At 42.0% G+C, this 14,981-nt stretch overlaps 1 protein-coding gene across 6 annotated transcripts in view; it reads left to right on the top strand.

The window, feature by feature from the left end:
- The window catches only part of vav2 (vav 2 guanine nucleotide exchange factor), a 228,663-nt gene that overhangs the window by 57,814 nt on the left and 155,868 nt on the right, over positions 1-14,981 (top strand). For all 6 annotated transcript variants that reach the window (XM_028601191.1, XM_028601192.1, XM_028601189.1 and 3 more), the window contains exon 2: positions 10,211-10,327. In XM_028601191.1, coding sequence (XP_028456992.1) covers positions 10,211-10,327 — 117 coding nt within the window. The remainder of the gene's footprint in view (positions 1-10,210; positions 10,328-14,981) is intronic.

The raw sequence follows: 14,981 nt of genomic DNA, 5'->3' as shown, positions 1-14,981 counted from the left end.
AATTAGGTTTGATAATAGTGAAAGTGCTTTTGTCTTTTCCGCTGCTCTTCCCTCTCTCCTTCATCTCATCATCTGAGGCTCACTTGTTAACACACATTTCCCTAGACCAGATCAATACGACTAAGTTGTGAATGCACATACATTGTTTTGCTGTTTGCTGTGCATTTCCCTCAAGCTCATCTTTTATCATTTAAACATGACGACAAATGTCCCCTAACCTTAACCAAGTATTTATTTGGAGGACTAGTTGAATTTCTTTTGATTAGGATTATTTGAATGAATAAACGGTTACACTTCACTTGAAGGTATCCAATAGGAGTGACATGACACTGTCCCGACCGTGCCATAAACATTATAAACAAGTCCTAAACGTTTATGACAAAACACTTCTGTCATTAAGTGTCATTCGGTTTTTGTCATGACAAGTTAGGTTTAGATTTGGGTTAGAGTTAGGGTTAGGGTTCATGTGACATGACAGTATCATGTGTTCATGACTGTGTCATGTCTCTCTTGTGTAGATACCTTCAAGTAAAGTGTTACTGAAAAAACTAATTCCTATCATGTTAAACTAGTCAATACTCACGTACCTTTATTTATTCAGGAGGTACACTCGCCCTGATCACATTCACACAGTTACACATTCACACCTGAAGTTGCCCAGTCCAACCACCGTCTGATCAGCTGGCCACTGAGCTGCTTGGTCAAGGTTGGTCATGGGCACCTTTTAGTCTCAGTAAAGGCAAGCTCTGCTTTTTCGCTTTCCCCAACTGACGACCTTCCGTTCCCAAGCTCGCTTCTCTAACCCTTCTCTAATCCTTCGCCACCACTCCCCTGCAAATGATCCGGTGAGGTATTTAGAATGCCCTGTCAAAGTCCTGCGCATGCCGGAGAGGAAGTCAAAATGAACCTCTCAATTCTAGAGACATCTGACTCAATAATTGCTTTCTAAACCATGTACAGACTTGGTGTGCAAAGGTCCTTTAGACTTTGTACACCAAGTCCGTATTTTTCATCCGAAAATATGTTTAAAATTAAATAAGACCTTGTTTGTCTGTGCATAACGATTTTCGTCGGATCAACGCATATGAAAAATATGGACGCCTCGTGCAAAGGCCTAACATTTCTACAGCCATACTCTGCTATACTGTACGTAGGCACAGAGGCGTTTTGAGCTAAATACTAACGTTAGCTGCCAAAAAAGTCAGGCAATCACTAAAGTCATCAGGATTCATCCTCCGGCGATCATGAACGTCTATACAGAACTCCATACCAATCCGTCCAATAGTTGTTGAGATATTTCAGTGTAGACTAAAGGGATGGACTGATCCTTTAGACCGACATTGCTAGCCATGTAGCCACGCATTGCTAAAAACTCTTTATATATTGTATTAATGTTGAAACAATATCTAATGAAAGGATTAAAATCATAGATGATAGAGTGTAAATATAATATACTACCTTGCACTATTGGTTGGCATTTTAAAGCAACACTAGAGCACTTTTCCCGCTTCGGTCCCCCTACAGGTTGGAAGCGGAATTGTCAATTACATTACGTTATGAAAGTTTGCCAGATCGGGTAGCGGATCATCAATGGACAATTCCGCTTCCAACCTGTAGGGGGACCAAAGCGGGAAAAGTGCTCTAGTGTTGCTTTAAAGGTCTAATGGCATGAACATTTCACTTTATGAGGTTTCTTAACATTAATATGCGTTCCCCCAGCCTGCCTATGGTCCCCCAGTGGCTAGAAATGGTGATAGGTGTAAATTGAGCCCTGGGTATCCTGCTCTGTCTTTGAGAAAATGAAAGCTCAGATGGACCGATCTGGAATCTTGCTCCTTATGAGGTCATAAGGAGCAAGGTTACCTCCCCTTTCTCTGCTTTGCCCGCCCAGAGAATTTCGCCCACCCATGAGAGAGAGACCTCAAACAAGCAAAGTGGCAATTGGTCAAGGCCACACTCTCACCCTCAACCTTGCCCTTGCTCATCCCTCCTCCTCAATGGCTACAGACACAGAAATGGCACATACTAAGGAAAACGCAACGGTGGGACTGGCTCTAGTGGCTGTAATTCTGCACCAAGGCTGAATTTCGGGAAAGAGACTTCAGATACAGTATTAGGGGACAACTAAGGCCTATATAACAGAGACTTCAGATACAGTATTAGGGGACCACTAAGGCCTATATAAAAGAGACTTCAGATACAGTATTAGGGGACCACTAAGGCCTATATAAAAGCATCCAATGAGCACCATGTCATGGGACCTTTAAAGTAACCACCCCCTCAAGTACTAGCCCCTTCTCGTCTTTCTCTCCGCTATCCACGGGAGCAGATTCTTTGTTCCTAGCCTTGGCCATTTCCGCTTCAGCAGAGAGAGGAAAGAGCAGTACCTTGAAGACATATCGCTTCTCTTCTTTTCCACCATTCTGTTTCACTCTCTCCCACACAAAAGCCCCCCCGCCCCCCCTCCTTTTTAGTTAGCTTCAGGTTTACTGCTTCTCTATTCCCACGAACGAGCTAATATGTGTCTCCATGTGGCGAGCGTGTTACAGACGGCATGTTACAGGAGTTCAAATAAAGCTTTCTTCCTCATGCGGGGGGCTTCTCATCTCAGGGTTGCCCTACATGTAATTAAAGGGGGGGGGGGCTTGTGTTTCTGTCAGTAGCCAGTGTAAAGGTGAAGGTGGACTTGATTTAATTATGTAGCCGTGCTCGACCGTCATGGTAACTTTCTCCCTCCAGAGTCTGTGCTCTGAGCTGAATTATCTTCTTTTGTAATGGAGATTAACCTCACTAAAAACTGTACTTAGCCTATTTAACTTCCATATTTTAACATGAGCCACGTAGCCGTCGCTAGCGAAGCAGTTCTGCCTCGCCTGCTGAAGGTTGTACGAGATTTTTTTTAAACGGTGGTCAATCCATGCCTGCTTACAGGCTTTTAGGGGGTAATAGGATAAGATTAACACATTTGCATACTATTGCAATGCATTATTCATGCTGCGTCGTCTTCTCTAATTTGCAGGGGCAGGGCCTTTCTCCTCACTGACTTTAACATCTGGGTGACCTGGAAGTGGAAGAGCCCCAGCGCTCATTAATCCCCTCTGGGCGACACCCGGCACATGCCACCTAAACATTTACTAACCTGGTACGGAGGGGCGTGCATGGGCATACACTTCCAAAACACAAATGTTGAATAAACTCCAGGATATATTCAACACAACAGATTATTCAATTATTATTCTCTTTTTCCAATTTTTGGAGAGTGGATTTTCATTTTTTTTTTCTTCTTTTTTATTATTTACTGTTAAACAAATGCAAGCTTTTTCGGCTGAATGAGATATTACCAGGCTAGTATAATGGACATGCGCTACACTGTGGAGCCCAGCAATGTGGATGAGGTTTATTTGGAAAGGTTGAGTGCTGATCACTGCCAAGCATAAATCTCTCCTTACCAGGAAGCAATCAACACCCCGGCTGCGGGTTCATTAACCAAACTCGAAGTTTACGGGATCCGTCATCACCTCTACCTGGCAGGTGTGTGTTTGTGTGTGTGTGTGTGTACATTTGTGTAGGTATGTGTTCAGAAACAGCTCAGCCAGCCTTTTCTTGTGGTCACGTGAGCTCGCTGTTGCTGCTTTCTCACCTGCTGAGAGCTCCCTTCCTGTTGTTCTGAAGGTGAGGAATGATTCAGGTCCCGAGACACTGCATGTGTGTGTGTGCGTGCGTGTGTGCGTATTTGTCTGCCTCACAGTTCCTAGACAGGCATCAGTCTCTTTCATTGACACCAGTTCTCTGACTGGCTGTCTGAGTATCAGATCATCTGTCTGACTCACCTCAGTGTGCTGTTTATAAATCCTCCTCTCCTCTCCTCTCCTCTCCTCTCAATAACATAGCTTAGACCTTAATGTTTTCCTCGGTTTTAAAGCTCTCTGATTTCATTTCCAAATCATCCTTTTTATTGATTCCTTTATAGCACCCAGACACACAAAGCATGCTTTTATTATAACACTTCTTATTTTCCTTTAACCCCCAAGTTGCCTAGAGAAGTCATTTCAAAATGAGAGCAACTTTTTTCTTGAAGCTAAGCAAGTTTACTTTCTCCGGAGTCCCTAAACAGCAGACTCCTCTTCATTGATTTCCTCGGCTGGAGCTGAAGATGCAGTCCTTGTTTGGGGTATGAGTCTAAAATGATGCAGAAAGATGACCTATTTTATACACAAATCTTTGAAATGGTCTTCGGTCATGGACAGGCAAGTCAGATTTCTGTACCTGTGTATCTGTTGCTTGACATTCTCATCTCGCTAATTATTTCTCTTCTTCACAAAGCACCTGTAAGGGGGACGTTACGTTTCTCGTAGGACAGAGAGAACGACTCTGAAATTGACAACAATGATGCTCTTTTCTTTTGATGACTTAATAAATTTTATTAAATTAGAACTAACAGCTTATTTCCCATGGTAATGAAGGCGTTATCTCTACCCTGGGAAATAAGATGAGCCCGAGCCAAGTACGTGATGTGTATCTGCAACTGTATCTGCGAGCCTTAGTAGTCGTGATCCTGTTTGGCAAGCTGAATTGTTCGGTTTTGTTTGCCCGGCTTTCTGCATTTCTTTGTTTGTCTCATGATTCACCTGGTGGTAGCAGGGTTAGACATAGCAGGAACTCTTCAGAGATCACTGATACAGCATTAACTGCATGGCTTCCAAGATAGAAAACCACTTTTTCCTGCTCTCCCTTGCTACTGAAGCTGTTTTTTGTTCCCTCTCTGTTAACCCTATGTGCCCTCACTTGTTTTAGCTTATTGGATGTGTTAGAAAACATTTACACGTAGAATATCATGCATTTTATGTATTCTTATACTTCTGAAACTGTGGTTTCAGGTTGCCCTCACTGGATCTCTGTGCTCACCATGACACAAAGCACACAAGACGCATTCTTTTCTTATTATTTAGTTTTTAATTTGCGTTGTGTGTGTGAATCGATAGCAGGAAATTGGTCCAGGAAACAAGCTCTGGTTACTGGTAACTAGTTTTTTTCCAGTTGTCTTCTACAGTAGTTTCTCAGTCTTACCTGCAGCTTCCTTCTCTTTTGCTATTTCTCCCCCATGGGTTGTATTCTCCCTTGTTTTACATTCCTTAAACCCCCCCACCACCCACACACACCTCACTTTTCTGACACCAAAGAGCTTCAGTTTTAGCAAAACAACCCACTTTTTTTCTCTTCCTCCTCATCCATCTCCCCACACTTTTCCTGCACCCCATTTCTTCAACAAGTATTTTTTATTTTATTTTTTTTTCTCTACGAGGAAGCTCTAATTTGTATCCCCTCAGATATGAGCATGTAGGAGTGTGTGCAGATAAGGGCCAACCTCCCAGAGGAATAATGCATTCCCTGTGTGATGTGGCGTAGTGATATGGTTGAAGGGCTTGTCAGGGATGTGACGGGTCTTTGTTACCTGACTCTTTCCTCTTTGCTGCTCTTCTCCCTCCTGCTTCCTTCCTCCTATGCACTCCCTCCTGTCCTCCCCGCCTCCCTGGCAACAAGTCTGCCTTTTTTTTTTTAAGAGCTGCTTGCTCTTGACTGAGAAGTCAAAGTCAGAGCCGTCGCTCCAGTGGAGCACACAAGCCACCTTGTAAGAAAATCTACTGCCGTACTACAGCGGAGACCACCTACAGTACAAGCAGCCTCTCTCTGTATCTTTCTATTTAACTTTAACTTTATCTCCCTCCCTTTTTCCTCAAATGCTTTCTATCTCATCCTGACCTCTTTTCATCTTTTCCCACGCTTGAAGGGACGTTTGATAATTTGTAAAAAGCTAGATTCACTTCACATAATCACAGGGCTGGCTCTGATGAATACTGCACTTGCTGCTGGCACCTAAAGCCTTGAGAAGCACAATTTTAGCAACTAGCCAAAGGAAGTGAGCCATGACCAGTGAGGCTGACACAATGGTAGCTTCATAGGTAAACACTTCTACACACAGGCATTCATACAGCATGAGTCCATAGACATGAGTTTTTTAATTTTAATTTTTTTCTAGTGGGCGTGGGAAGATGTATCTATTCAAAACACTTTGTCTGTATTTGACATCTGTTCAGCAATCTTTTGCTATATGTGTCACAGGTGAAGAAAAAGATTGTGTTGCAGACTTCTTAGAGAGTCTTAGGCGACAGGTGCACAAATAAACGAACCAATAATGTTATTCTCAAAAAGGGAACAAACACCTGCGCGCTCTCTTCTGTTGCAATCAACTTTTATTGCAATGTTTTAGTCGTAAAAAAAGCACATTTTTGTTGCTTGAAACAGCATTTGCAAGGTTCTGGTGTAATGGAATCGTTTAAAACAGCATTATAGTAATGATCCAATCTGCAATCCTGAAAATGAAAAGTCTAATCTGTTGCAGTTACAAAAAAAAAAAAAAAAGAAGATGGATGAAATGAGATGTTCTTACTTACTAATCTGAAACTTTTGACTGTTTTCATATTCTGTTAACATATGGATAATTTTTTTCTTAGCTATTCAGTCTATAAAATGGCAGAAAATGGCGACAAATGCTCATTGCAGAGTTCCTGGAGACCAAGGTGGTGTCTAATATGAAAAGCAGGAATGTTTGGCATTTTTACTTGAAACGAATCCATAATGTGGTGGTTTACGATCCTCCAAATCCACCATTCAATTTGACTTTTGATTTTAAAATCACGATTTGATTCAGTTTTGGATTACATTTAGTTTTTTTCTCCCAACAGCTTGTTTTTCTCAGAGTTTACAAAGTGCAGTTGAATGCACCATGAGTTTAACAAGGTGCACCTGAACACACCATAAAGTCCTGTCAGAGCCCACAGGCTTTACCACTCGTTGTTTGTTTACATAACTCGGGGGTTGGGGGGGGGGGGGTATTCCAGTTCTGTATCTCCGCCATGTCCGTCAGCGGCTGTGGTGTCTGGAAAAGTGCTGCTGCAACATTACCTTGTGTCTTTAGCTGCATGCTACCTATCAGTAAGCTATGCTGTGTGTTATTTTTTTTCCACTGACGTGCGCAAGTAGGCAGTGGCAGGGAGACAAAAAAAATACTGTGACACCCCTCATTTAGTCAGTGGACTAATAATAAAATTGCCTAATTGTTCAAGCAATTGCTTGACATAAAAAAATGTGCCTCCATGTTTTATGTACACTTGTAAACGAGAATTATTTGAATCCTAAAATTCAATCAACATTGTAGTCAATCTAGTACAGTGTACGTTTTTGAGATTGTTTTGTATTGTACTCACAACACTGTGAAAAATGGAGGAATATCTGTGCCTAGCCTTGAGTTTGAAACAGACCTCAGTGAGGTAATTCCAGATGGATTGTGCTAAGGGCAGCCTCTGCCTAAGGAGAAGACTGTGGCCTGTTTCTTCCCAGGTGCACTCACACTCTCCACAAGAGATTGTGTATTTTATTCATCAAGATCATAGCAATGCTGCCTGCCCCTATCCCGGCTCTCTTATCGGCAAACATACATTAGAATGTCAGACAAATCTTCTCCCTCCTGATCCATATCTGAAGAGCCCCGCTCTCTCTCTCTCTCTCTCTCTCTCTCTCTCTCTCTCTCTCTCTCTCTCTCTCTCTCTCTCTCGTCTACAAACCACTCCAGCAAATGTTACCTTTTCATATCTGGGCTGGGAAAATAAGCTTCCCCCCCCACTGTACGTGAGGATCTGCAGACACGATAACCTTCGCCGCCGAACTGCAAATGTCACTTTGGCTAGTCAACCAATCGCATTTCTTGTCACTGGCCAGCGCGGCTCTCTTATTGGGGTTCACAGTCCCACCACATGACACTGGGACTGAGCAGATGTGCACACATGAATGAGAATGAGTCAGCAGGGCTCTCAGGTGTGGCCAGGAGAGGCCGACTGAAATGCCACAAAATACCAGCAGACCATATCAGAGGAATCTGTGCTTTGTTGCTCAACATTTACTGGAGTGTTAACAATGGCTTGATTTTTGCAGTGTTTTATTTTTATTTTTTTGAAGCTAATTAGTACAGTTGGCTGATGCGGATGATGTCTCACTTGGTCAATTGTAGCAACAGGAAACACTACAGTTAATCAAGCTGCAGTCTAAGGTTTAAATGAGTGAATAAATCATTGTCACTTCAATGCCTGGGGAGTGACAATATTCCACAGCATTTTGTGTACTTAAAAAATCCACTGGTGCTGTTGTTGCTACTTTGAAGGCATGCTAACATTACCCAAATGTAAAGTGTGACTTGCAGGGCTGCTGGTTGTTTTACTAGCAGGGTTTTCCCTAACATTATAAGGCTTAGGCGCAACACCCAAGCCGTTTTGGGTACCTCCCAAGCCGAATGAATGTAAAATCAATGTGACTAACTACCTAACCTAACTAAATGACTTCTCTCAGATCTGATGACTGTAGTTGGACCCCAGTAGACTTGTTAAGCAAGTTTTGTCTTCACGCTTTTTAAAATTTTTTTTATTTATGTTTAGCTTTTCCAACATTTAAGACACATATATGGTAATAATAATGGTCCAAAATGATATGCATAGGCCTATGCTTTTTTTTTCTTTCTTTTTTTTTAAAGGAGGGCCAAATACATGCACCTAAATCTTCCACAAATCTAGGACCAAACATTGACTAGTTTTAGGCAACAGCCATTATGGGGATGAGATGCGTTGTGAATGTTTTTACTTTAATAGGCAGTCAAGCATTTTGTTCCACATAAGCTCTATCACTCAAATCTCTTTTTTTGTGTACATTCTGCTTCCATGGCAATCTGTTCATATCGCTCGTGCATGTCTTAGCAGCATGTGGATTTACATGTTAGGTAATGTGTTCTTCACACACATGGAGATGGGAGATGGGATGCAGTTATGCTTATCATTAATATTTCAATACTCCTGTGCAGTTATTGGTCTGTGCAGTTATTGGTCTGTTCCCCAGCCCTCAAGGCTTATCTGTGGGATGGCTTATTTTATGGACTCGGGCCGTCAATATTAAAGAGTATTTATTATGCAGTTCATTATGAGTATTCTTAGCTGCTGGGGGGGGGGGTCGTCGTCCCTATAAGCTCCCCCATTCAAGTTGGCACATGCTTTATTTGCATGACTGGATAGTAGCCATTGTTTAAAAAAGCCCATACCAACCGATGTGTTCCGATACCATTTTTTCCTTTCCGATACCTTAACTTGCGTTTTGGCCGATACTGAGTACCAATCCGATACCAGTGCGTTCAATTTTTTTATTTATTATTTTTATTATTATTATTAATTAACAGCTGGACACTGCTAACTAGGGCTGTCCTCGACTAAAGAAATTCTTAGTCGACTAACACTTTTACGATTTTGTCGACTAATCGATTAGTTGATTTAATTGACAGAGCTGTGCGCTTTGAGAGGTGGTTAAGACTAGAAAAGCACAATATAAATGTAGTTAATTAACCATCTGTAAAACTAAGTTTCTCCACAATTAATCCTGCAACAGCACCACTTTAAATCTTGTGTTTACCATAAATGTGCTCAGAAGTTTCTTGGAAATAAGTAATTAAGCATGAATAAGCATAAAAAATGACCGATTAGTCGACTAATCGACTAAGAGGTGGCAGCCCTACTGCTAACACTGTATGGATGTGTTATGATTGCTATCGTTGTTGTATGGCCTGACTCAAACCCTTTGTAAAACATGAACAAAAACCTACAGAGATTGAATGCCATAGAACACATACAAACACTATACTCATTGAAGACATTTCTAGGGGAACATGGTTGTTGTTTGTCAGAGTTGTGACCTGCAACCTTTTGGTGTGAAGTCAGTGTCTCAACAGGCCACTTTTGCCCCGTGGCAGGCTTGTCTGAGGACGCCTCACTCTGATGTCAGGAGACAGGCTCCTCTTGTGGCTCTCCTTATCTGGATCAGAGAGGCAGCCCATCAGCCTGCCCACCTTCTCGGGCTGAATAATCACACATAAACCAGGAGCGGATAAAATGAAGAGCCTGCCAATCATCAACCAGGAAATTAAATATTTCTACAAATGCTGTTACATTGATAGGGGATATTAAACAGACTGGTGGAACATGTTTCTTTGACCAAATATTGTGCTTGTTTCATTTTGCTTACAGCTGTTCCCTGTCACTGGAATTGTGCATGTAAGATTCCGTTTCAACGTGTATTCATGTTTTTTTTTTGTTGTTGTTGTCTTTCTCCTCTTTTGTAGTTCCTGTGTTTGAAGAACATCCGTACATTTCTCAAGGTGTGCCACGACAAGTTTGGCCTGCGCAACAGCGAGCTGTTTGACCCCTTTGATCTCTTCGATGTCAGGGACTTCGGCAAGGTGAGTGAAACGCTAAGACACAAGATTGATGCTCTACTTTTTCCGCCTCCAAATCGCTCTGCACTTTAAATGACACTGTGATCTGCTCAAAAAGATGCTGCCCATAGGCTACATTCTAAATACAGAGTTCCCTTAGAGACATGACACCGCTGTTGTCCCTAATAAAATAGTTTACAGCAGGAATGATGTCCTTCTGTTGCCAGATGACATGCTAAGAATGTGCTGTATGGTGTTTGTATGGTTAGATGGGCTGATGTGAGTGCGTGCGTGCGTGCGTGCGTGCGTGCGTGTGTGTGTATGTGGTGGAAGACTACAGGCATGTGTGATTTCATCTACAATTTAGCACATCATGGCCCTGTGATATGCTGGGATTTAAAGATAGTTCAAAGTCAAATCTGTCAGTTACATTAACTTCAAAGCGGAGCCAAGAGCTCAGATGAGATAGTGGAACACTTCGGGGTCACCAATCTCATCTTGTGTCACTAACTGAGTAGAGTTTAACTCAACTCTGCTTTTTTAGCAGTCTGCTGCTAGAATGCAGTGTGGGTGCGTGTGTTGGCTCAGCAGTCAAGGTGGCTGACTCACTTGCACATCATATTGGTTTTATGGAGCGTTTTTATAGGGGTGTTTAAGTGGAGTTTTGTATTTATTAAATAATAATTAATAATCATAGGCTTGCTGCCTGCAAGGTCTGTTTTTTTTTCTCTTCTTTCTGGGGGAGGTCAGGGACTTGGAATCTGAGTGAGTTCTCCTGGGGCACAGACATCGGGATGGGGATCGGAGTTAGGGCTGGGTACCAAACTTCGATACTTTTAGGTACTGGCCAAATTGCCTCCATAGTATCGAGTATCAAAAAATGCCTCGTCATTAAATACCAAATTTCAGTATCTAAAGGAGTACATCTCATCAGCGTCAGTGAGCCAATAAGCATGCAGCAAGCTTCTACCAAGATCTGATAATGCTTGTCTGACATTACATGCGGCATGAAGGACAAACACTGTTTTACGCACAGAGACGAGGCTCACCTGTGACAAAAAAAATGACAATTTGACAATTATGTAATAATTGTTACAGGCCTAGCTGTACCGTAATGTTGTAATTTCTTTTTGTTAAAATGGATTTTGATTAAATTTGCATCGAAAAAAGTGTCGTTCAGGAACGGGTATTGAATTCATGGTATCTGCACCATTATCTAATCAAATTTAGTTTTTACTGATACCCAGCCCTAATGGAAGTAGAACTGTTCCTCTTTTGCATTGAAAGCTGGTTTAGTGTCTGCTCAGGGTGCCTGGCAGTTTTCAGATTATCTGTATCGTCGTTTTATTTGCCTGAAAACCGATGAAGTTAATTAGTTATAAAGTGCGCTACTTTGGCTCGGCTACAGCTCTGTGTCTGTCCCTCTGCTTCGGATTCACTCACCACTGAGTCTGACTTAATGTCCCGCCCACAACACTATCTGACTCATTTACTGTGTATTATGTTGAAAGTTTCTAATTTATTAAATGATTGCTCAAGGCATTTAAAGTTTATAACATTCCAAAATCCTCATTTTGATTTAAAGATTTTCATTTTCACTGTTAATGCGTATCTGTTCCAAATATTGGTTTCATTAAATACTAATAATTGGTATTGGCCTTAAAATAAAATCAATTCCTACTGAGCATGTTTCCTACCAGTGTTCTATGACATAAAACGTAGCTTCTTTCCAGTAGGTAGGTAGTAGGTAGGCTGTTAAAACAAGCAGCTGAGATCGTATTATGATATTAAATATATAGATGATAACAGCTGTGTATGGTCTGGTGCGGTGGGAATCTTAATACTGTAGCTTTTCAGCTGATTGAAAGAACATGGATTACTCTGGTAGAGGTGAGATCATCTGAATAAACTGCATTACATCTCGCTGTGATCAATAACAAAGAGGGTGTATTTTGTGCAAAGTAATCCGCTTATTTATCCGATATATCTAATTCAGCATATCCCCTCTTCCCCCGCCTTGGGCTGAGAAGAAGGGCCAGAGAAAAGATGAGAGCGAAGAGAAAGGAGACAAGGACTCATTTGGCAGTTTGTAGATAAACCACACGACGATGTCTGAGAGTCAATGAGCTCGCAGTGAACGGTATTAAAGTCCAACAGCAGTCAGAATCAATCACACAGGCCCTCCATATGTCAATTTGGAAATTGCTTTTGTATGGTCGCAGCGGCGGCGGACTTGTCTCACCATTGATTTCCCATTAAGGCCAAACATCACATTATAATATATTGAATTGAGCAGGTCCCTACTAATGTGGCATACATTTAAATAGTGAGAATGCCTCATCATCTGAAGATAAAAGGAGGCTGTTTTATTCCTGCAGTTCGTCTCTTTAGTTCTTTTCTTTTTGCAGCTCATCACTGGGACGTGCTCTTTCCTCTTTTGTTACTTTGGCACAAAAGTTTCATTGTGTGCACATCCGATTGCAAACAAAAGGAATTCTAACTTCCATCGTACACACCATAGTGCAATATCGTCCATCTATTCTTTCCATATCATTCCTTTATGTCCTTTGTTACACCACCTAAAAATTGTTTTTTTTTGGAAAGTGAACCGGGTTTGGCATGTTGGCATGTGATGAAAGGATGGACTCTTGATAGAACTTTTGTTTTAATATCTACGTGGTAATTCTTTTCAGTTCTGGTCAATCAAGCTTTTTTTGAGTCTTAAGCTTTACCATTGACCACGTCAGTTGCAGAGAGTGGTGCAGTCGTAGACTGCAGTCACATTGGATGCAACTGGTGTGATCCATCCCTCCAATGCTGACAATGCTTGCAGCAATTTAAAATGAAATGACACAGCAATTATGCTTAATGTATGCGTGCTATTATCCAATTTGTCCCCATCATGAGGTGAAGTATGAACACCAGCGTTGTTTCTTCAAATGTGTGACCTTTTGTAAAGAAGAAGAAGACAAAGAAAGAGAATAAAGGGACCGAGAAGGAGGAGAGATTTCTTAGTGAATGGAAAGGTGGAACTCTCTGTGTGTCCCTGGTGGCACTCCTTTTGAAAACAAATGGGCTGTTGTCAAAGATAGAGCCCAAACTGTAGATTTTAAATCTCCTCTGGAAGAGTGGAATTACAACAGAAGGCTTTGGGGAGAGGAGGTAAAATGGAGGGTTTTGATAGCAGCTGCCTCTATAAACATTAATCAGCCCCTATCCACCTTTCATACCTCTACGGTGGCTGCCAAGGGCCACAGAGTTCATCTCCCCTGGCCTCTGACCGCCATCTCTCCCTCTAATGATGCCTTTTTCTTGGGTCACATGCAAATAGAGACTGGGGCCCAATGCTTTAAAAAAAAAAAAAAAAAAAAAAAAAAAAAAAAAAAGTAATTGCCCCTCCAAAACCTTCCCCTACCCCTTTCCAGTGGGGCTAGTGTTGAAACAGATGGAGCACATGCCCTGCTTGATGCCCTCTACTGATTTTTATTTTCATTACCCAACTCATTTCAACCGGGGATAACCTACGTGAGCAAGGGCACCCTTGTTGCCTTCTTTTTACGCAGCGGGAGAAAGTAGCCATCTGCTTTCATGCACATATCGCCACACTTTGGCCTATTTGCCCCCTAACCCATCCCCCCATCATCAGAAATTCATTATGACATCATTAAACCAATGAAATACAGCTTATTACAGTAGACCCCAGAGAAGGCTTTTATTTAAACGCCTCCCTCCATCCGAAACCCAGCCGCCTCGTTTCCTTTTCTCCCGACCTATTTTAATTAGCCACCAAAGGAACATTGCTGTCATTTAAATGAACATGGCAATCAGTTTATTTGGCTGTTGCCATGATTAGCATAATTAGCCCGCACCTGTTAACCATCTATCAACAGTTTGGTAATTTTCCGTCTGTGACTGCAGAGCAGCGGAGGAAGGAAGCTTTCTGACAGATTTGCCGTCTTCATGAAAGGGGAATGGCATCGTTTATTTGAAAGGCAGACAGTGTTGCTCGCATCGGTTTCTATCTCGTCTGAACAGCCTTGGAAGCCATGACTGACTGACTTGGGAAGTGTCACAGCCATCCAAGTCATGCCCATTGATTTGATAGTACAGCACCAAGGTGAATGGATTTCATTTGTGCGATGCATTTCAATGAAAATTAATCCCTCAACGTGAGCTCATTGTTTATATGGAAAAGCAGTCACTTGGCGGGTAGCTGAAGTGACAGCAGGCCACTTTACAGCTATATTATTCTTCTATAAAAGAGAAGTGGAAGTGGTGTTTTTTTTTTTCTTTAGCTAAGCGAGGGACTTCATGTTCTTTGGATGAAACCAGGTATTTTATTTCAAGATATCTCAGAAATGTGGTCTGCATCAGAGCCTATGATCAGTTTACTTAACGTTGAATACACCGAGCGCACCGTGAAACAGATGGAGAGTTGTAATGTGAAGGAAACACACCAATCCCCTGAGTTAATTTGTACCAACTGCTCCCTTTTTTCGGCCGCTTTTCTTTCCTCCTCACTTCCCCCATCCATCTCTTCCCCCTCCTCACTGTCCACCTCTCCCCACTCATTCATCTCACACCCATTTCCCGGGTGTGACTATGTTGTGATAAGACTAAGCCAGGGGCAGGCGAGCCACCATTGTGTCAGGACGACGTGCTTGCCATTGGTCGGCAG

This window comes from Perca flavescens, chromosome 16, assembly GCF_004354835.1.
Source record: "Perca flavescens isolate YP-PL-M2 chromosome 16, PFLA_1.0, whole genome shotgun sequence".
Lineage (NCBI taxonomy): Eukaryota > Metazoa > Chordata > Actinopteri > Perciformes > Percidae > Perca > Perca flavescens.
Note: the sequence above shows the minus strand (reverse complement) of the source record. Positions and strands in the feature narration are given on the sequence as shown.